Raw genomic sequence first — 23,791 nt, forward strand, 5'->3', positions numbered from 1 at the left:
TGTCCCTTTAGATGGTTTGCTAGCTCATGGTCCCTTTTCATTCTGTGAATATTAGAGATGATACTCAAGTCAAAGCTGCAAATATAGATGTGCATGGTTTGTCCATAGGCCAAGAATTTAATTCCATCTCATACGAAACACAAAACTATTACAAGTTAAATCACAGCTATAAAAATAAAAGAAACCAAATTATTTAAAGGAAAATATATAGTATGAAACAAGTATGGGAGTGACCAAGAGTTACCCAGGGCATATTTAGGGAAAAGGTGGTGAGCAGTAGAGGAAGGCTGGCTTGGAGAAATGGCTAAGCACCTATGATGTTCATTGCCCTTACAAAGGACATGTTTTGGCTCCTAGCTTCCAGATGCCTACTCACACCTCTAACTCCAGTTCCAGAGGATCTGATACCTTCTTATAGCCTCCATGGGTACCAGACATACACATGGTACCTATAAACATGTGCAACTACGCGCTCATATAGAAAAATAAAATATTGAAGAAGGAAGAAAGAAGATATTAGAAAATATTAAAATTTAAGGATCCTATTAATAAAAGATAGCATTAAGAAGTGAAGGGCCACCCCAAAGTGGAAAACGTATACAATGGAAATGGATTGGACCAAGATTTGTAAAGAATTGCTACCCATGGTAGAAGAAAAACACAATGTAGTAGGAAAAAAATAAGCAGAATATGAAAGACAGAGTCATAGTTACCTTTGGTGAGGTGAGGAAGTTCCTGTAACAGAGCTCTGGGTGAATCTCCAGTGCCCTAGTGTGGTGTTTAGCTGAGATTGCTCAATACTGTTCAGCTTACAACAAATATTTGAACTTTTTTTATATTATCTTTTTTTTAATTTATTTAATACTTAATAATAATTCTTTGGTTTCCGGGCAAACATCCCCCTCCCCCCTCCCCTTCCTTATGGGTGTTCCCCTCCCAACCCTCCCCCCATTGCCGCCCTCCCCCCAACAGTCTAGTTCACTGGGGGTTCAGTCTTAGCAGGACCCAGGGCTTCCCCTTCCACTGGTGCTCTTACTAGGATATTCATTGCTACCTATGAAGTCAGAGTCCAGGGTCAGTCCATGTATAGTCCTTAGGTAGTGGCTTAGTCCCTGGAAGCTCTGGTTGCTTGGCATTGTTGTACATATGGGGTCTCGAGCCCCTTCAAGCTCTTCCAGTTCTTTCTCTGATTCCTTCAACGGGGGTCCTATTCTCAGTTTTCTCAGTTCAGTGGTTTGCTGCTGGCATTCGCCTCTGTATTTGCTGTATTCTGGCTGTGTCTCTCAGGAGCGATCTACATCCGGCTCCTGTCGGTCTGCACTTCTTTGCTTCATCCATCTTGTCTAATTGGGTGGCTGTATATGTATGGGCCACATGTGGGGCAGGCTCTGAATGGGTGTTCCTTCAGTTTCTGTTTTAATCTTTGCCTCTCTCTTCCCTGTCAAGGGTATTCTTGTTCCCCTTTTAGAGAAGGAGTGAAGCATTCACATTTTGATCATCCGTCTTGAGTTTCATTTGTTCTAGGCATCTAGGGTAATTCAAGCATTTGGGCTAATAGCCACTTATCAGTGAGTGCATACCATGTATGTCTTTCTGTGATTGGGTTAGCTCACTCAGGATGATATTTTCCAGTTCCAACCATTTGCCTACGAATTTCATAAAGCCGTTGTTTTTGATAGCTGAGTAATATTCCATTGTGTAGATGTACCACATTTTCTGTATCCATTCCTCTGTTGAAGGGCATCTGGGTTCTTTCCAGCTTCTGGCTATTATAAATAAGGCTGCGATGAACATAGTGGAGCACGTGTCTTTTTTATATGTTGGGGCATCTTTTGGGTATATGCCCAAGAGAGGTATAGCTGGATCCTCAGGCAGTTCAATGTCCAATTTTCTGAGGAACCTCCAGACTGATTTCCAGAATGGTTGTACCAGTTTGCAATCCCACCAACAATGGAGGAGTGTTTCTCTTTCTCCCCATCCTCGCCAGCATCTGCTGTCACCTGAGTTTTTGATCTTAGCCATTCTCACTGGTGTGAGGTGAAATCTCAGGGTTGTTTTGATTTGCATTTCCCTTATGACTAAAGATGTTGAACATTTCTTTAGGTGTTTCTCAGCCATTCGGCATTCCTCAGCTGTGAATTCTTTGTTTAGCTCTGAACCCCATTTTTTAATAGGGTTATTTGTCTCCCTGCGGTCTAACTTCTTGAGTTCTTTGTATATTTTGGATATAAGGCCTCTATCTGTTGTAGGATTGGTAAAGATCTTTTCCCAATCTGTTGGTTGCCGATTTGTCCTAACCACAGTGTCCTTTGCCTTACAGAAGCTTTGCAGTTTTATGAGATCCCATTTGTCGATTCTTGATCTTAGAGCATAAGCCATTGGTGTTTGGTTCAGGAAATTTTTTCCAGTGCCCATGTGTTCCAGATGCTTCCCTAGTTTTTCTTCTATTAGTTTGAGTGTGTCTGGTTTGATGTGGAGGTCCTTGATCCACTTGGACTTAAGCTTTGTACAGGGTGATAAGCATGGATCGATCTGCATTCTTCTACATGTTGACCTCCAGTTGAACCAGCACCATTTGCTGAAAATGCTATCTTTTTTCCATTGGATGGTTTTGGCTCCTTTGTCAAAAATCAAGTGACCATAGGTGTGTGGGTTCATTTCTGGGTCTTCAATTCTATTCCATTGGTCTATCTGTCTGTCTCTGTACCAATACCATGCAGTTTTTATCACTATTGCTCTGTAATACTGCTTGAGTTCAGGGATACACACAACACACACATTGATCACACATGCAAGCATGCCTTTACAGGTATTTATCCTGCTGTATGCTCATTATAAAAGAGAGATAGCCATGTTGAAAATATATTAAAAAAATACAACTCTGGAAAACCTTCAGTGATGAAGCCATAAGGCCATCATTCCTCACAACAGTGGAACTTCGCCATGCGGTCACCCCCAGATAGACCCTGTTGGCACTGCAATTCAATCCAATCAATCCAGACATTGGACACATCAGCATTATGGAAAGAATAATGGACACAATAACAAATGTTCTAAATGAAACAAATGCCAGCTGTATTGACATTGCTGATCACTGAACACAAAATGTGCAATATGCAACTTCTGCATATTTGACCCCTGCCCAGGCAAAGAGAAAGATAACATCTGGCATTATCACAATCAGTACCTAGACTTAGCCATCTTGATAAAGAACTGTGGCACAGTGTCAAAGCCCTTTAGGGCATAAATAACCTTAGAACCAGAAATCCCAGGAAACAGACACAAGCACAGGCTCAAATGCTGTGTCTGCACCTGATGCTCTTCCAGCAAAGGTCAGCCCATATGCCTGGCCTTGGCAATATCTACACTCTGTTTTTGGCCAGCATTTTCTAGCACGGTGGTGTAAGGCAACTGGGCTGATGGTTATCTTTAATAGATGCTTTATATCAATCCTTAGGACAGTCATCACTTCCCTGAGATGAAAGTACTCAAACTCTTCAAGTCAAACAGACCAAAGTTTGCCTTGCTTGCCTCTTATGTAGTTCTACTCTGTATCAAGGGACTGGTGTTCCACAGAACTTCTTCCAGTCCTGAAAAGTAACTGCCTCATCCATCACATTTTGGTCCTGCCTTTCCAATGCTCTCCCAGCAGCCTAAGCATCAGGAGAAAGCAGAAGTTCCACTAGTTTCCTTTTCTGGGTTCTTAGTTCAGTGAAATTGTACGTGAACTTTATCCCTAAGAACTTTGACTTTCTTGTCGCATCTTACCTTGCTCTGTACATGTTTGATGCCTAGAAACATTAAGCAAGTACTTAAATGTCCAAACTGTATTTTTGAAAGTCCTGGATTATTTTCTTATGTCACATTGTTCTCCTATTTTGACAATAAGATGTATAAATAAATGAAGAAATAAGTGTTCATATTTGTGTTTCTTATTGGGGTGTGTGTACGTGCGTGTGTGCGTGCGTGCGTGCGTGTGTGTGTGTGTGTGTGTGTGTGTGTGTGTATGTTTGCACATGTACTGTGGTCAGAAGATGTGGACTCAGTCATCGGTCTGTCATAATTTGGGGTGTCAAGGTTAGGGTACAGGCTTGTGCAGCAGTGAGCTTTGGCCAACTGAGCGCCCTCACTGGCCCATATCCATCTTTTGAAAAGCAAAATGACCTTAAATAAATAACCAAGTGTCTCCAAGTTCTATAAGACCAGTTCAAGTTCCTTGAAGGCACTCGCACAATTGACCTCAGTCAGTCCTACCAGACTTTATCGACTTAGCTTTTCCTCCTAGCCACCAACTCTCCATCAACTATCCATCACCTACCACAGTGTGGATATAAGTGTTTTTCTTCTTTGAATGTAGTGATCTCAACCTGTGAGGCTCTGATTATTCCTTCTCCAGTGACATTGTATTTATCGCCAGCACCAGCTCTAGGCACATTTCCCTTGACAAGTTCCTCGGTTCCTTCTCTATTCCAACCTTATCAGACTCCATGGTACACAAGTATGCTATGCCTAACTCCATTGCAAGATTCTTGATAATTGCTGTAGAACCCGTGAGACACAACAAGCTCATTTCTCTGGCTCAAACTGGCTGCTTTGTTTCCATGAGAATGTTTCTAATGTGTCTGTGAAATATGAGGGGTGCCAATAAGCTACGGTTAATGAATGTCAGAAATGTCTACCACATAGACTTTGGATCTAGTCTGGTTTTGTTGGTGTTCGCTTATTGTTATTGGTTTTGTTTGATTTTTTTAATGAACTATCTCCACTTAGGATGGATGCATGCAAGGATAATAATAGTAATATTACAATTTGCCTAAGTAGCTGACCTGTCAGCCATTTTCAGTAAGTGCAGCTTATCCCCGGATTCCCTGAAATTGGTTAAATAAACGCAAGGTCTTATTATCACATCTCCCGTATGTAACACCTGCCCTGTCAAAGGCAATGTTACCCAATGGGCTGGCTATGATCAAATTCCTTTCCTGTGATCTTCCTTTCTCATTATATTTGACATTTTTGAAACTGGGTTTTATTGCATTCTCTCAGCTTATGGAAGTGGTCTGGGGAAATGAGACTTAATAGAGATGTAGAAGCCACTGGGAGAAAAAGAAAAGGAATGTAATCTGGGAGGAAACTGAAATTAAAATGTTATTTTGGTAAATGGTTGCTGTGGTAGAAACGGCAAGCAATTGCAATGCAAGTTAATTACTGACCTGTCAGGAAAGCATGACACGAAGGTAGTGCCACATATTACTGGAGTTACCACAGCCACAAGTCATTTCCACAGGGAAACAAATAGACTTTGTTCTACCACAGATCAACATAAGATCTTTCCAGGGGATTGAAATGAATTTCTCTGAGAAATAATGCTTGTCCGTGGAGTAGCCATGAACCCTTAGCAGACCTGGAGAGTTCGTCTGTTCCCGACAGGCAGAGGCAGGGACAGCGTCTGACCACACAGAGGCTTCCTACATTTGGAGGCAGAAGGGACCCCGCTTTTGTGGGTGGGGGTGACCACATAACTCATCTGCTACACAAGGAGAATCTAGGCTGACTCTGATAAAATAGGAAATCTCTGAGAGCACTTGTGCTATCTGGTTCTGAAATAGTTGTCCTCAGAAAGCTCCCCGTGGTAGCCAGTGTCATATGAAAAGGTTCATATTTGTGTATGTGTGTGTATGTACATATATAAACTGCCCGAAGCAATCTTGTTCTCAAGGGAGATGTTCATTTTTCACAATAAGAAGGAAACATAAGGGTTATTCTGAAATGGAATGGAAATATGGTGTTTGGTACATTTTTGGAAATCTATATGAATCTTGAGGAGTACTTTAATTCTGGCCACATAAAGTATAAAAAGCCTTGCTTCTTTGTGCCTCTGACTTGCTATGACATACTCACAGTGCGCTGGTCTTCACAAACAATGCTAAAGACGTCACACATATTCTTAAAATACAAAAAAGCTTAGCCAGATGTTTGCCTGATGATGTGTTGGTAAGCTACATACACTAGCATTAACTACTTTCCATATTTGTAATTTATAGACCCAAGAAGTGTTTGTTCTCTCTCATGTTTTCCAAAACTCACAAGAACACATATTAATTAATTAGGAGAATTTATGTGATATTCCTATGCATACGTGATGTACCTACCTAAGGATATATATATGTTATGATATATGATGTACCTAGTACACACACACACATATATGCATATATATATATATATTGATCTGACATGACATGACATGTTATGATATAATGGTATTATAATGTAATTAATGATATATATGAAATGATATGGTATTATATGATATAATGATACATATGATGCACCTAATGTGATGGTGTAGTGATCATTTTACTTTCCTCTTGTCTGACAGACTTACTTTGGAATCTTTGTTCCCTTAGTTTCTCAGACTTACCCTCCTGACTATGGAGCCTACAATGCCACCACGTATGTTTAGGGACAAAGACTCCTGTGCTGCCTGGGATAACTGAACTTCCTATGGCAACTTGGAGAAGAAAGGCAATGTGTGTAAGCTCACCACTGCTGAGTCCCACAGCAAGGAGACTACATGATCATGGGGCCTTTTCACTTTTCCATAGCTCAAAGATATCTTAATGTACTCCGCTTTTTAATGCTGCTGTTGTGAAAGAGATGTCAAAACTCTATTTCCAAACTCAAAAGGGCATGCTGCTGAGCTCCCACATAATTAACAGTGCAAAAAATAATTGGCAGGACAGCTGTGGAATTCGCGATTACACATCACATTCACTCTTCTTTGGACTGCTGCAGGGTGAGAGGTGAAAGAGAGCCCAGAACACCACAGAATCGAGTCTGAGGAGCAGAGCCAACATTTGTGTGGCTCTTATGAAGTGTGTCCTCATCACGGCTTCCTGTTTTTAAAACAGGATTGAAGGTGGGACTTGAGCCATACCACAAGATACTCACACTTTTTCTTAGTACATACACAATCAGAAAGTCTAGAGGACTAGTAAAGCCAGGCTTAAGTGACCGATTTCCATTTTAATGTCTAAATTGGGGATTTGGGATTCAGAGGATAAATTTTTAGATTAGTGGCTATCCCAGGCACATGCAAAATTGTCTTGTTTTTCCACATCTTTGTTAGACATTTATCATTATTGAGTACCTCCTGCAGCAAACATCAATGTTTCTTCATGTGTAATAAAAATGATGATTTAAGTGAATGACATAGTCAAGGATAAGCCATGAGGAATCTGAGCAGGAATGCAGATTTACTATAAGAACAGTTGCTATAACTACTATTAGCAACATACTCAAGGTTATTAAGTCATGCAGAGAAGAAACAAGTAGCACCAGCATTATAAAATTTAGAAAACCAAGTGTTTATGAGGTTAAGACACAGGTAGAACAATAAAAGAGAATTTAAAATACCTGAGACTAATTTTGAAATAATGTGTTGAGACATGGATCTCTTCATGTCCTTTTTGAAGATACTCCAAAATGCATACTGGTCCTTTGGAAGTCTAACCATCCTCAAGTACTACATTCCAAGACAGTAGGAACGCTCTAGTGTGAGTTAAGATTGAATATGTTTTGTGATATGGTTTGATAGCAAGAAATGTATTTCATGAAGACTGAAACATCACTTCACTAAAACTAGGAGGCATTTCCCCAGATGTAACACTAATGCACAGCCTCAATGGCATCTCCATGGAGCTTCCTTAAGGCAATAGGTAGTATGACCTCATCAATGGTCTTCTACCTGATACAAAGCTGCACACTGCCAGGAGAGTTTCTGGTTTGATATTTAGACAAATGCTTCTTGAGAATTATAGAGACAGCTGGCTGATCTTTCATAATGTTTATTGGTTTAGTTGGAATAAATTTATCTGAGTAGTTTTTGTGACAATGGATGCTTTAAGAAGGTCACAAATAATAGATGATGGAAACTTCAGAAGTCCCACTTCCGTAGATGACTCACCGTCTAAGCGAGAGATAGGGACCTTTACAGCCAAATTATAAAGACAATGGTAGGGTGGGTGGTAGAGGGATAGAGAGTTGTAAGGAAGAAGTTAAGGGGACATGAGAAATTTTAGGAGGGTAAAGAAAGATCTGTAAGTAGGATCAAAATATGATCTAGAGGCAGTTCTACATTATCAGTGGCTCCTGACAGTCAATGAGAGTGTGTCACCCCTGCACACGCACGGCCCCCACTATTGCTTTTATTCCAATTCTGTTTGATCATGCTGCCTTCTCCTCTCTCCAGCCTTTTGTGGACCTTCCTCCATCAACAGGGAGGTTCTGCTCTCCTCTCCATTCCTCTATAGAAGACATGTGTATCTGATGTCAAGGGAAGTCTGCTCTCTCAGACCCTCTTCTGGAGGGTTTACAATACCATCTTGGCATAGCTTTGTTAAGTCCTCTCAACTCATACCTCAACCAGAAGACGGGCAAGCAATAAAAACAATCTCGCCCAGAGGTCAAACACCACTTTCCTTATGGCATCAGTCAAGGCTTCCTTTCAGTTTTTCTCTTTCTTTTCACTTTATTTCCCCTTTGTGCAAGCATTGGTAGCTAGTTTACACTATCCTAAATGTTTGCAAGGCTGTGTGTACTCTAAGCCCTTGCCTGATTTGCCCAGGGTGCCTGACCTAGTCTTTTCTTGCCTGATTTTTTTTCCATCTGCTAGCATTTCATGAGTCTGATAACACTGATCTCATAGTCTGAGTACAGTCTCATTTAGTATATTAGATAATGCAATGATTACCATGTTTCTCATTCTTAGAAATCTGTGGGGCATTTACTATAAGAACAATCTCTAGCATTTAAAATGCTGCCCACCTCCTGAAAGAATTTCAGTAAACCCTGAAGTAATAAAGTTTTTCAGCAGACAGAAATCTTTTCATGTGTGTGATGTATATATGTGCAGTTTTGTGCCTATGTGGAGGTATACATATAGGTGTTCCAGAATGTGCATGTGTACATGAAATGGGGGTGATATGAAATGCTTTTCTCTGTCACTCCTCACTTCAACTTTTGGCACAGAAACTGATCCTGGAGCTCACTAATTCAGCTGGTTCGGCTCTCAATAAAATTTAAGGATATCCCTCTATCTACCTCCCACATCTCCAACTGTGCCCAGCTTTTGGGTTTATACATGGAGGATGAGAATTTTGTGCTTGTATGGCAGGCTTTTAAACAACTGCACCATCACACCCGTCTTTAAAAATCAGGTATTGTGACATTTTTTAAAAAAGCTCCTTTTTAGAACACTATATTTTTCTAAAAAATTTAGAAACTTGTAAATAGTTGGAAATAAAAGAACAATTAAAAGGTAGTTTTTCTGTTGTTTTCTTTGTTCCTGTGGTAAAATACCACAACTTGAGGAAGAAAGTAATTATTTGACTTGCAGTTTATACATAGTCTATTATCCAAGGAAACCGGGAAAAGGACTGAAGCAGGGAGGCAAGGAAAGACTCAAAGACCAAGGATAAAAGTTGACTCTCTATTGCTTGTTCAGTGGGATTTCTTATACAACCAGGATCCTGGGCCTAGGTATGGTGCCGCCCACAGTGTACTGAGCCCTCTCTCATCAATTGTTAATGAAGAAATCACTCCACAGACTTTCCTACAGATGGAACTTAAGGAGAATCTCCTCAGTTGAGGTTTGCTCTTCTCAAGTGACTCTAGTTTGAGAAAATTAAACTTCGCGATGGTACAAAGTGAGTAACGTAGCAAAATAAAATCTAGTCAAAGCTCCCGAGCTTCCCATGATTTCAATTAACTGCAGTCCATCCTTTTCTAAAAGTATTAAAGGAGAATTTCCCTGAATTAAAAAAAAATCTTAAGTTTGATTACTCATCGGCTGCTCTAAGAACAGGGTGCAGTTGAATGTTGTCAACTCTTTGACACTCAAGAACATGAATCATTCCTGTGTGTGGCATCCTTGTTGTGTAAGCTACCTAAGCTCCAATGACTTGGTAACACTCGCAGTAATTCGATGCAGTGTTCAGCATCTTATATTTGATTTCACTTGTCATTGTGCAGTCCTCATGCAGTGCTTAATCCTATTCATAGGCCTACCCCATTCACACACTGCATGAAGTCACTTGGGCATATGTCTTCCCCCTTGTCACTAGCAGAAACAAGGTGATAGCAGAATTTTAAGATAAAGAAACGACATTTGTCAGATCTTCTGTTACAGAGTTAGAACTGTAATCTCTTAGTGTACCTGACTTCCAAAATACCTGTATCAGAAATATATACGCACAGAGGGGGACAGCATCATTAGCATGGTGTTCACCACTTGGTGTCCAGTGTCAGGAACCCACTTGAATACATGGCACATAATCCATATAGACAGAGAGGCAGTACAAGTACAAAGTGAGTAGCACAACAAAATAAAATCCAGTTGAAGCTTCCAAGCTTCCCATGATTTCAATTAACTGTAGTCCATCCTGTTCTAAAAGTGTTAAAGGAGAATTGCAGTGCAGTATGATGCAGAAAGGAAGTACAGTACAAGGAAAGGTGAGGAAAGAGAAGAGTCATGGTATAGTGAAGTATTAAAAGGTGAAGCTGGAGGAAAGAGGAAGCGATGGTTAGGGGAAAGAAAAAGGGCAAACCTCAAGACAATGGGCATGAAGAGTCATACAGCTGAGAGCAAACACTGAAGTAGGCAGGTTGTCCCCAAGTAAGTAATTGGAGAACACAGAGAATAAGTTTTGTAAGTAACACTGCCTTTTGGCAGTAGTACATCATCGAGCAATTTAGGGATTGGTTTAAAAACTGAGGATAAGAATGCAAATTTTTATCTAAAACCAAAAGTTGTCCAGATGTAGAAAAACAGCATGGGCTATGAATGCACATGCTGGGACTCTGAAAATAAAGTGTCTGAATAGTCTCAGCCAGAAGATAGTGGCTGCACCATGAATGACTCTTCCAGTAATGTGACAAATTTCCTACACTTAGATTTTGAATCTGTTGAATAACGTAGAATGTCAAGCCTTGAATACATTCAGCGCGCTTCATTTGAAAATGAAAGACCTTTCTAGAGGAAGGTGAAATGTAATTATTACCTTAATTTTTACTTTATACCAATTGAAAGAACTCTCTTAAACTCAATTAGGTAAGTTTTAGAACACATTCAGATATGCTCATTAAAAAGAAAAAAGCAAACAAAATAAAAACATGGCATACTTTGACATACTATAGCTTCCATGATGAGATGTTTTCTATACTTTGTGTGTGTGTGTGTGTGTGTGTGTGTGTGTGTGTGTGTGTGTGTGTGTGTGTTATTAGCCGGAGAGGGAGGTTGCAAGAGCTAAGGACAGATATGAGGGCATGAGAGATGAGCCAGACTGGGGTGCATAGTGTAAAACTCACAAAGACTCAATAAAACAAACAAACAAGCAAGCAAGACTAAGGAATTCCTTGAACAACTTTCCTATAAACAGTTTTACACATTATACCTGAAGTGTGATCGAGAATAATTATTTAGCAGGCACAAGGTGTCCATTTTATTATATGAGCATGGAACCATTACTGTGTTTAACCAATTTGTTGAATATTCGTTTCACTCCCACATTTCATCCTATTTGGTTTGCCCCCACTGTCTTCTTTCTCCTTAAGCAATTGCAGTTTGAGTTGCACCCCCATGTTGGTTTTTGCTTTTTTAGAACACTGTAGAAATAAGGTAGCAGAATAGATGTTCTTTTGTTTTTCCTGAGACAGATTCTTGTTATATAGCCTAGGCTGACCCACAAGTCATCACCCTCCTGCTTCAGCTTCCTGACTGCTGGAATTACAGATGTGTGAGAAGCGGCCACCCAGTCTGCTTCCAGTTCTTCCGTTTTTCTATTGGACTGGTGCCATTCACTTGACAGAACAAGTTTTTGATTCTTCATCTTATTTTTCATGAACAGATCATTCCGTTTTAAGATGTTTAAGTATGTATATGCATATGTGTCTGTAGTTGGGTCCTCACGAGTGCAAATACCCTTGGAGAACAGAGGTTTTGGACCCCCTAAAAATGGAATTAAAGGCTGCTCTGAGTAGCCAAATATTATTGCTGTGAAAAGGACTTGAGTCTTCCAAAAGAGCCAAGTTCTTATCTACTGAGTTACTCCCACCCCACCTCCGACACACATACTTTTGTCTTCATTGCATAGATACACTACACTTTGTCCTTCTGTGTTGTTTATTTATTTATTTATTTTTTGGCATCAGGTACACATTGCCTTTGCATGTGTTTTTGGGAACGTCCTTAGTCTCACTGAGCATCATTTCTCTTCTCTAGAAAAGTTGGAATAGATGTCTATTTCACAGGAGTTCTAGAGAATCAGAAAATTAACTACTGTGAACATTGGCTCCCATGTAGTAAATAAACAAATCTAGAAATATCTTTAAGTCTTTGTAATTTTCTAACTCCCATTTGTTGTTAAATAACACTTTAAATAAATAAATACTTTTAATAAATACTTTATACTAAATAAATAATACTTTAAATAAATACTAAATACTAAATACTAAATAAATAATACTTTAAATAAATACTAAATACTAAATACTAAATAAATAATACTTTAAATAAATACTTTTTTTTAAATGTAGGGCTGGAAGGACAGGCAGGAGGATTGGGTACTAAGGTCAAGGTTATCCCAGGATAGTTAGTGAGTATAAGGAAAGCCTGAGACATACAAGACCCTGTCCAAAAACGAACGAACGAACAAACAAACAAACAAACAAACAAACAAAAAAACTCATTTTTCTTTGCTACATATTTTAGTGCCTATTTTCTTGATCTTTATATGATGATAATCCAATTTAAAAACCTATAGATATCAGTACCGTTGTTTCCTCTAATGTAAGACGATTGTTCTTTTGGGTTATATTTCCTGATGAAATTGGACTAGTCATTGCTTTGCTTAACATTGTATCCATATGCCCGGTGCAATGACCAGGCTAGGGAAAGGTCTACAATCAGCAGCTGGGAAGCTATGTTTGCATCTGAAATGTTAGAAGAGAAAGGACTGAAGGAGATGAAGAGGTTGCAACCCCATAAAAACAATACCAACCAACCAGAGCTCCCAGGGACTAAACCACCATCCAAAGAGTACACATGGACAGACCCATGGCTCCAGCTGCATATGTAGCAGAGGATGGCCTTGTAAGGCATCAATGGGAGGAGGCATCAATTGGTCCTGCTAAGGCTGGATCCCTCAATTGTGGGGGAATGTCAGGGTAGGGAGGCAGGAAAGGGTGAGTGAATGGGTGGGGGAGCACCCTCATAGAAGAAGTGGGAGGGGAGATGGGAAAGGGGATAACATTTGAAATGTAAATAAAAAAATCCAATTAAAAAGGATACACTGATAAAGAAAAAAGAAGAAGATATTGCTGACTGGTGGTGAGTGGTAATGGAAGCCTTTGATCTCAGTACTCAAAGGCAGAGGCAGGCAGATCTCTGTGAGCTCAAGGCCAGCCTGGCCTACAGAGTGAGTTTCAGGGCAACCAAAACTACACAGAGGAACCCTATAAAGATCAGAAGATGTGCTCACTCTAGGGACTCTAAAGGTGGCAGTTGAAGAGCATTCTTCCTTTTCATTTTCCTCACAGCTGCTTGTGTAAAGTGCGTCTATACTGGATTCGCCTAAGTTAAGCTCTTTCTATTGAAGATATATATCACAGATCAATAAAATATATAGCACACATAAGTAAATGGTGGTTTCCCTTTTCGTTATGTTATTCTTAAATATTTTGTCCAATTAACCTAACAGAGTTTAGTAGGCAAGTGTCAGCAGGCAGGAATTTTAAATTCTCGCATGACTACTGTGAGTGTGGATCCACTAGATCTGTGTGTTTTGCTCTGACAGTAATTCTACTTCTGGTTGATATAACTTTTGAACACACACACACACACACACACACACACACACACACAAAGCTAGCAAGGTTGTATATGAAAAGCCTATATGGTAATGGCAAAGAGTTGGCACCGTCATTTCTTAATATGGAAGACTGGATTAGATGGAAATTTCTTTTTCTTCATTTTATTTTCGGGGAGCTAGAAAGAGAGCTCAGCAGCTAGGAGCATTGGTTGCTCTTTCACTTGGTAGGAGTTTGATTCCCAGCACACATGGCAAGCTACAAACCATCTTTAAGTTCACTTCCACAATTCCAGAGGATCTTAGGCCCCTCTTTTTGGAATCGATGGCACTGCATGCACATGTTATACAGACAAAGAACAGGCAAACATTCACACATAAAACAAAATTTCAAAGGATATTATTTTAAACAATCACACACACACACACACACATACACACACACACACACACACACACACACACATATATATATATATATATATATATATATATATATATATATATATATATATATATATGGGCAAATGAATGCAGTGCCCACAGAAGCCAGAAAAGATTGTCGGATTACATGGATCTCGAGTAATTGGCAAAGTCGTGAGCTGCCTAAGGTAGGAGATGAAGACTGAGATAGTTCTTATTGCAGAGCAGTAGGTGGTCTCAGTGATCTTAACTATCTCCCCAGACCCTGTATGGAAGCTTCTAATATAGCTAGGGATTACATGGACAGGAGTTGTGGTACTTACAAACATCTGTCATCTGTGGGGATGGAGGGCAGAACTGTTACAAATGAGCAGAGTAGTAACTGCCTCATTCCCTACTGGGAAAGGTACAGACTCTTGAATTTTATTACCTTAATGATAAATGGGGATATCTGTCTGTCTATCTGTCTGTCTGTCTGTCTGTCTGTGTAAGATACATATAAATATATTTATTTATAATAATAGAATATTTTGAATTTCATCAGGACAAGCTGCAGTGTGCAGACATCTACGAACTGTGACAACTCTTTGGAAACACTGAATTCTGCCCACCAAGCTACAGGCGCTGTGCAAATGAGAATCAAAAATGCCAACAGCCACCCAGACAGGCAGAGCCAAACTAAATCCATGATCCTCACCGACGCTGGGAAGGTCACTGAACCTGTAAGTCCAATACTCCAAACATCATCTTAGCAGACAGAATTTTTTTAAAAAAAAATACAGCTAATTAGCTTTGTTTTGTTTGTTTACCTAATGTGCATGAGAAAGTGTTTTGTGATGGATTTTATCTTGCCTACTTATAGTTATAATAATACCCCCAGTTACAAGGGCAGAGCTGGGCCTAATCCAGGGTGATAAAGGGGATGTAGAGCCAGGCTGAAGAGCACCTTTGACTCATTTTAAAGGCCTCTGTTACCATGCTTCAGTGTCATAAAAATAATGAGGTTATGCTAGCATGCGGTGTTTGTACTTCCAAATTCAGTACATCACTTTGAAAAGCCAGAGGCTAAAATTAGCTAAGAATGAACTGAGGTGGGGAAAAAAAAAAAAGAACAACGTCAAAATGTGAAAATCTTTCTCTTAAAATCTCCCAATAATACAGAAGAGCGAGACATTGTGCTTTGAGCCGAGATAGGCTCGGATGGTTGAAATGGTGTGGCGATTCAAGGTTTGGAGAGGAAGCCATTTTGTTTCGATAATGTGTCATTAGAAAGATTTGAAACCAAATAGTTAGAGATGAACTCTATTGCCAATTGTGTCCCTGGCCCTGCACGCATCCTGAGCCACTAAACTCACTGATTACGATGAGTCTCCTCTGGTTAATTTTCTACCATAATGGTGGTAACTTGCAGCTGAGGCCATAGAATGTTACAAAATTATTTATGCAATGTTAGCCACTCTTTTGGACCCCAGATCTATTTTGTTTGTCACAGTGAGAGGAAGCTTGAGAAATAAGGTAGCCAGGGACAGACCGGGAGTCTCAGTCAGCCTGCAGAAGCACGCGGACTATTAATTGAGTATTCTGTTAATATCACGGACACCCATAAACTATTCAGCTCCCTCACCGAGTTATTAAATCAGGTAAACTTACCGAGTAGAATGTTACCAATTATATTTATCTTCCATTTTTTTTCACTTGAATATCAAGTGCAAAATTAAACCACAGCCACCTCCGGGGTTGGAGATATAGACAGATTTGATCAGTTCCTTTTCAGGTGTTGTAGACAGGTTTAACGTGAGAAAGGCAGCGTTGATACTGGGAGAGCGAGAAATACATCCTTAGATAAGGTAACTCCCGAGGAAAGCATTTTCCTTTATTGACTTTCTCATTTACAACAATTGTCTGCTGGGAGGCGCAACACTGTTAGCTGCCTTCACTTAAAAAAAAAAAAAAAAAAAAAAAACAGCTGAGCTGCTTCTCAACGCTGAACCCGCGACAGTGGTTAGAGTCAATTACTGGACTCTCTCTATACACTAGCCATAAGAACTGTACCTTTGAAAAAGTTTAAAAGTTAAGTATATTTAATGATGCCTAACATATTTTATTGGCTGTGTTTAACAAAAGGCACCATGCCGCAGTTGTTTTTGACAAGCATGAAAACATCACAGCGTGAGACTGCAAAAGGAATTATGGAGAGAAATTACAAGTGATCCATCTCTCAATGAATTATCCACCTCAATAGCCCGCAGAACTCAGCTACCAATTAACACCTACTTTATTACATGTTGGGATGTACTTAATAACTTTCATGTGTTTATGCACTATTACCTTGACTGATGCCTCTTGTACAATTAGGCATAATTGGCATATCAATATGCAAAAGTTAAAAGGATTAACCCTCTTAAAACTAATGAGCATTTCTGTATCCAGCTGCTAAATGAGACAAAATTAGCATTTTTCACTTTTGGGCAGGATTTTATCATGCAGTTTCTCATTGTTGGTATTACCTTGTTACATAACTTTAGTTTGGGGGGTTGTGTGCTGGACGGCTGGAGCAGAAGAGTTTTCCAAAGTTAAATGGGCTATAATTATCCCAGCTTTTGTTTCCGCGTTCTTAGCCTGAGCAATATGGATTCCTCGATAAGGAACAAAAATAAAAGTTACTTCTGGTTATGTGTACTCAGTGCATAATTATATAAAAGGGGGTATTTGCTGAAGAGATGTCATTTCACGGAGAAAGCTTGGCTCAGAGACTCTGTATTGAAAGCTTGCCATGACACTAATTTTCTTTCTGTCTCAGTTCTTTTCATCTTTTTTTTCCCTCCGTGCACAATTTTCTGACTAGATACTGACAGAATGTAAAGTATTTTGGCATATTTATTCAAACAAGCCCGTTAAAGTTATCTGTGTAGCTTTGCAGAAGTTGGGTGACAGTGTGAGGTCAAGGGCGAGAGCCTGCATTTGGGACTGAGGTGGGATGGACCCTAAGAATGTGTACACGTGTTTACCCTAAACAGTTCATTATGACGGAAACACAACCATGAACTCTCCAGGAAAGAAACAGTAGGTGCTTGGAAGCCACACATACGCTGGGTATTGTGTCCTGTTTAATAAAACGTCTTGCTTGTGATATCTGTTTACTAGAGAGACTCATTTTACACTTCTGGTCTCATTAAAACATAATCTGGCTGATGCTCCTAGTGATTGCATTATATTTTTAACATTTTAGGGTAAAAATCAATAGAAATGTTATTAATTCATAATTGAATTTGTGGAATTACAGTATTTTCACATGACTGTATTTACAGTATATTTTATGTCATTAGGAGGTGTTTTAAGATTCTAAAAGTTAAACGTACTCTGAAATGCTAATGTAGTTCTTCAACCCCATGTAGTGCAAGCAAAGGTGAGTTCGGTTGTGAGTTTAGGAATTTTGATGACTTAAATGTTTCAGGGAGACGTTTCAATTACGTAGGTATCTCATATGACATTAAAACAATATTTGTGTGTGTTGGTTTTTTTTAAACATCAAATAAACATTTTCAGATTTTCAAGAGGTTGCTTTGAATGTTCAGTGAATATTTGAGAGGTAGGACTATTAGGTGTCAAAGGCCACGGTTTGCAAGACGCTCGCCTCTACATAAAGGAAATCTAGAGAGCTCTCTTTGGATGGGAAGGAGGCCCCCTCTGCAGTGATCAGTTTTCCCATTCTGATATGAACAGGGAGGTCTCTGAAAGAAGGGCAGCTTCTTTTCCAGAACACACACTATCTAGAAAGGCAGGCAGCAAGGGCAAAAAGTGGAGCAAATGAAGTTGCCTGTCTAAGGGCGGCAGGGCCAATGCACTATCCAGCAAAGAGCTAGAGCAAAGGGTTCGAAGTACTTCGCTGCCTGCTTATTGGAGGAATGCTCCTGCAGCCTACCAGACAGATGGTTTAAAATAGATATTAATGAACAGTTTAAATAGCCCAGATCAGGAAGCTGCAAACGGGATCTGCAGGCTGGAGCTGTTTAATGCTGGTGTCTTCAGCAGCGACAAGCATGAATATTCACCATTTCCATCCTGCAAACCCACAGAAGGGCATTACTACATTCACGGGCATCATGAACAGAGGAATATGTTTTCGGTGGTGTTTAGATGAGGACCTAGGTCGAGCCATCCCTAAGTGTTAGCAGACAAGACTCCTCTATCCACAGTTAACACACTGCTCCCCTCCCCTCCCCCATTTCAATGTATTATCAGGAAAAAAGAGGAAACAATTTTCTTTTGTTTCTTACTTCTGTCATTATAGGATGCTTGCCAAAGTTGTGGCTAGCCAAAAAGGCAGACATAAAAATCACTACTAAAAATATAAGCCTTCTGTTTAGCAGACTTTTCGAGAAATATTATGAGATTGTGGGGCATGTCCATATTTACTTCAAATGAAGCTTATAGTCAGGTTTGAGGCTTTGTTTGGATAAATTGTCCTGAAGTGGATCCTGATATTTAATTAAAATGACACTAAATCACATTGAATTGATAAGACTTGGCATCTCAAACAAAGGTAATTGCCCGTATTGGTTTTGTGCAAAAGTAGAGCTGCTTGGAAAATGTGCAGGCAACACAGACTGTCAACTCCATTTATAGATCAATATGTGAAAACCATTGATCAGGCAGGCATGTGTAACAGTAACACTTTGCATTTATTTGTTGTTTTTATACCACATTAAGGCTTACAGGATTATAGACTCCCTAAATATTTTGACTTCCTCATAAATATATGATCTGTTGCATGTTAATTAAATGAGAGTCTGCAGCCATTTCTAAAATTGTTTTTAGTTTGATGCTTTCCTTTTATTGCTGTGGATCGTATGATCTGGAAATGGATTAGTTTCCTTTTGCATAAAGATTATTAGAGCCTATTTTAATGTGTCCTATTTAATGTAAGATGCGACTGCTGTTTGCTTTGACAAACATAGACACAGACAATTATTTTCTCTTAGTGAATAGCTGGTCTGCTTTTTTATTAGCTGGGCATTCTCACTGCACAGAGTAGAATTATTTCCTGACGTATCCTGCACACCCTGAAGATAAGAAGTCTTCTTGATTTCCCCGATAGAATTTGTTTTCTTTCTTTTCTTTCTATCTAGCTCTGTAACACAGGCATCTGATCGAACATTATGTAGAAAACAAACTGATCATTTCAATTAAATTTTAAACACGCACGCAAATCCAATTTGAATTCTGGTTTTTTTTTTTCTGATTTGAGAACAAGCCTTCTGAACTGTTCAGTGCTGCGTTTTGCAGTCGAATCTTTCTTATCTCATCAGCGAAAGGACAGTGTCTTGTTCGTAATCTTTATTGGACTATTGTAGATGACATTTGTAAGCCATTTTGGTTTATAAGGCAAAGCTGGAGCACAGTGGAGTGAGACTCTCCACAGATCCAAGACTCTGATAGGACAACGCAATAATGTGTCTTCCACTGCAATTTTCTTTGCCACTGAGAGGTCAATTCTGTTGAAGAATCTTTTTTTGTACCGTCTGTAAACGTTAGCAGCATGGGCTTTCAAGACAGGAGCTCAGCTCTGTGTATGATATTAAAATCCTACAAAAAGTAGCATTTCAGACACACCAAGTTAAAAGAGAACAAAACAAGAACAAGAAACAGGAGCTCCCAGGTTGCCTAAGGTAGCTGGTCTCCAGCTGTTGGCCGGCACGCCGTGGAGCAGATGAAAAAGTTTGCTAGTCAAGAATTTCCACATTTTTAGGAGATGCCTCAGAGAAGATTCAAATCCCACTAGAGATTTCCGTCCTTGCCTGTGCCACCCCATGCCATTTCATGCTGGGAAATCTTTTAACTCTATTTACCAAGTACAAATTGGGGTTCCCAAAAGGTGGGGGAAGTTTACGGTGAAATTAAAGAGCCCCTACTTCAAAGAATGAGCCAGGGCTCTGGGGTTCACCCATGTGGCAAGCACCGTTTCTCTTTTAACTTGAACAGAGAGCTAAATTTGTTTATAATCTCCTACTGATTGAACACGGTGCAGAATGTACATGAGATACATTTTTTTAAAAGTTAGTCCTCTGATTACTAATTTGAATCCAAAACTCTAACCTTGTTAGCATCTGGACTTATTTCCATAATAACAACCCCTTCAGAACCTACAAAGTAATGAATAATTGACAACAAATGAAATGTTTTGATAGTTGTCGGCACAAAGCATGTTTAATGTTTTGTGTTCCTTCCTAGCTAATTATGTAGATGACACATTTGTCAGACCTTGACTGCCATTAGAAACGTGTTTCCAGAGGGGAGAAAAACAGGCTATTCATAGAGTAATTAACTAGAATGCTCAATGACCTGTGAGAGATTCAAATCGCTGCCAGTTCAGACATTGTTTTGTTACAGAGCAGAGGGGTAATTAAAATTCCAAATTACAGTCCTATGACGGAGCATTTGTTTGTTGACAGTATACTCTTAGTCTAGTTTGTTAATTCTTTTTTAAATTGCTTCTAATCCATTTTATAGCTTTAGTAGCTCCGTCTTTGAATTTACTGACAACTAATATTATGGTAAATTGTACTTCAGTGGAGGGCTGCCTGCTTCAGTTTCCTGGGAGTACAAGGTGGGTGGGATAGCACAGCTCCCTCCTGAAACTCACGTTCAAGGTGCTGTCAGCCGAATGCCACCGGTGCGAAACATCTTGTTAAACACCCCGTCCTTGATTCTGTGTTAGGAGCAATATCCCAGTTTAGAAAAAAAAAATACAGAGATAAGAAGGAAAATTGCAGTGCACACCTAAACATGCTGGGAGACGCTTGTCCCCGACAAGAAATGATAGATGAGTTTTCAGGTACCCAGAAAGAGGAGGGAGGAGGTAGCCCCCGTGGAGGGCTCGAGAAGTGCTACTGAGACAAGTGCTGGGTTAATTTTGCAGGCTCCAGCAGTGCACAGAGATGTTCAACCCCATCACTCAGTGTGGCAGTTATTGTAGCCATACTCACATCTCAGGTCATGAACAAACCTGGGATAACAGGTGTCACTTATGTGGCTTTCTGAGGAGGCATTAGAACGGTTTACACATCTAGAGGGGCTGAACTAGCCTAGAAAGATTCAACTCCAGCACAACATTTATTTAGGTTGCTGAAAGTGAGAATATAGTTTTATTAAAAAGATCTGACAGAAGTCACACGGTGTTTGATGCAGGCGAGCTGACAGAGGCAGACAGTGAGCGCTGATTATCCCCAAGTCACTGTCAGCTAGGATTGATTTTCACTTTCTCCATTTATGTAACGGTTCCTGTAATACAGCTGACCCCAGATCACGTTACCTTGTCATTTCTCTGCATGGATCAAGAAGAGATGAGCTGAAAATAGCTAGACACCGACCTTGAACTTGCCAGAAAAGTGAGAAGTGACAGTGGGCTTCTCTGTAGTTCATCCGGGAGGAGGAAAGCACGCTGCTCTCTGCAGAGTTCACCGCAGCAGCACAAGGGGGCAGAGCGGGACTGGAGATCACAGGTAAAAGCTGTAGTTCCACAAGGAGGAGAGGGATCTGTGTGAGAGCAGAGGTCTGATTTTTACATCTTAGTGAGACATAAAGGAGAATTACTGATGAATCAAAATCTCAGGTCCCATGATGTTCATAGTCAGTAATCTAAAATTGTACATTCTAATTAAAAGAGGTTACCTAATATTCTGAGTGCCAGCAACTCTGCTTTTCCACTAGGTTATCTGCAGGGCCTCGTATTTTATTTATATAGCACTCTACCCTCAAAACAACCCTGAGTGCAGGCAGGATAAGCAAGAGAGTTTTATGACAAGCTCCAAAGGTAACTTGTAATTTTCCTAGAGGTGAAATACAAGGTAAGGAATGCGTTTTGCCAAGGAATTCAAGTTTGTCTGTGTGTGTCTTTTACAATTTTAATGTTTGCCTCAGTTTTCAAAAACCACCTTTTAATAAACCATGATTACAGGCAAGGTTAACTTAAAACAAGGCACAGTGAAGAGTACTTTACTGACTGAAATGGAACTATCGGTGCTCCGTAGGTGAGGTTCTTATAGTTTGCAGAGATAGGCAGAGAGCAGAGAAATCAGCACAGAGAAACTCAACTGACCCTCAAGTTATAGGAACTGAGTGCAATGCTGTGACACCATCTTTGCACGTATAATGGCTCATGGAGATTTCTCCAAATCTATGGAATAGCCAGATCTCTCCTTTCATGTAGTAGATTCTGCATGTGCAAGTACAGTCTTATAGCTTATGTGAATGCATAGAGTTCTATATCTGCATATATATATGTATATAAAGAAATAGCACACAAGTAAGCACATATTCTTGTATAATATATACTCATTTGTGTATTTATGGAAAATAATTATATACATTAATTATATACAGGCAGAAAAGCTAATATCAGCTTAATAATCCTTAGTAGAGTCATCCAAGTATATACTGCCAATGTTTCTAAAAAGAAAGGGGATTCTAATTTTTTTAAGGGTACAATAAATTAGGGATCATTCTGTCACCAAAAATGAATCCAAAAATATTTTCAGCATATGGGTCATCACAGAAATCTTTACACATAGATTTTGGCCCTAGTACAAGGAAAATATCAGTACCCTGACTTCCCCTGTGTGGGAAACGGAGCATGTCAGGGGGCCTTGGAAGGCTTAACAGCTCTGAGGTGCGTGTCTGAAGCTGGTGTCTTTAAAAGAAGACTTGAGGAGCAGTCTGAGCTTCTCAGAGACTTTGCCTTCCTGCTCCTGCTCTGAGGGGGTGGAATGAGCACATAGACCTCTAGGTGCCCTCTCTTGGGTGGCAGTAAATCCATCCCTAAATGGTCGATTAGCCTCTGCATTTAAGGTTAGCGATGATATGAAGCTATTGGGGGCTAAAACCCAGAGTTGGGTTTGGATTTTACTTTTCTTTTTCCTGTTCCCTCTTTTCAGTTTGCAAGGCTTTTAATAAGGGGCTCCACTCCCCGATGTGTTCAGATTCAGTTTATTGTTGCCATCTGTTTAATTATCCTCTCAGGTTTGTGTTGGGAGGCATGAAAGTATTTTTCTCCAGCCTTTGAATCCCGATGTTCCTATAGAGATGTGGGTAAAGCACGTGTCAGTTTTCAAAGAGCATATTAAAAACTGATAAGCAGAACCATCTCCAACAGCAGTGCGGAAGGCCAAGGCATTATTTTGTACATTAATGCTTGTTGCAACTAATTAGCAAACGTGCAGCCTCGTGGCTCCGTGGCAGACGTGACGCTGTCTCAGTTCCATGCGGTCTCCTATGGTGCTTCTTACAGGTGACGGGCTTTGTGGTTCCTATTTACCTCCAATGTGCTGACCATAAGTTCATCAGGAGAATCAGTAGGGATTTGGGTTGGAACCACACATGTGTCATAGGTGTCATATGTCAAGCAAGTTTAGTGGCATGCTAGTGTTAAAAAGAAGCAAGTCCGTGAAAAGAAGGACAGGCTCTTTGGGAAAGAGGAAAACTGAAAGGGAACTCAGAATCTCATT

The 23,791-nt window shown here is 39.8% G+C and overlaps 1 protein-coding gene across 9 annotated transcripts in view; it reads left to right on the forward strand.

Annotated features, from left to right (window-relative positions):
• Arhgap15 (Rho GTPase activating protein 15) overlaps positions 1–23,791 on the forward strand; it is a 604,300-nt gene that overhangs the window by 23,317 nt on the left and 557,192 nt on the right. For all 9 annotated transcript variants that reach the window (XR_015682721.1, XR_015682718.1, NM_001429793.1 and 6 more), the window contains exon 2: positions 14,833–15,010. Coding sequence is in view for 5 of the 9 variants with exons in the window: in NM_001429793.1 (NP_001416722.1) it covers positions 14,833–15,010 (178 nt within the window). In the remaining 4 variants the exon portion in view is untranslated. The remainder of the gene's footprint in view (positions 1–14,832; positions 15,011–23,791) is intronic.

This window comes from Rattus norvegicus, chromosome 3 (assembly GCF_021556685.1).
Source record: "Rattus norvegicus strain SHRSP/BbbUtx chromosome 3, alternate assembly SHRSP_T2T, whole genome shotgun sequence".
NCBI lineage: Eukaryota > Metazoa > Chordata > Mammalia > Rodentia > Muridae > Rattus > Rattus norvegicus.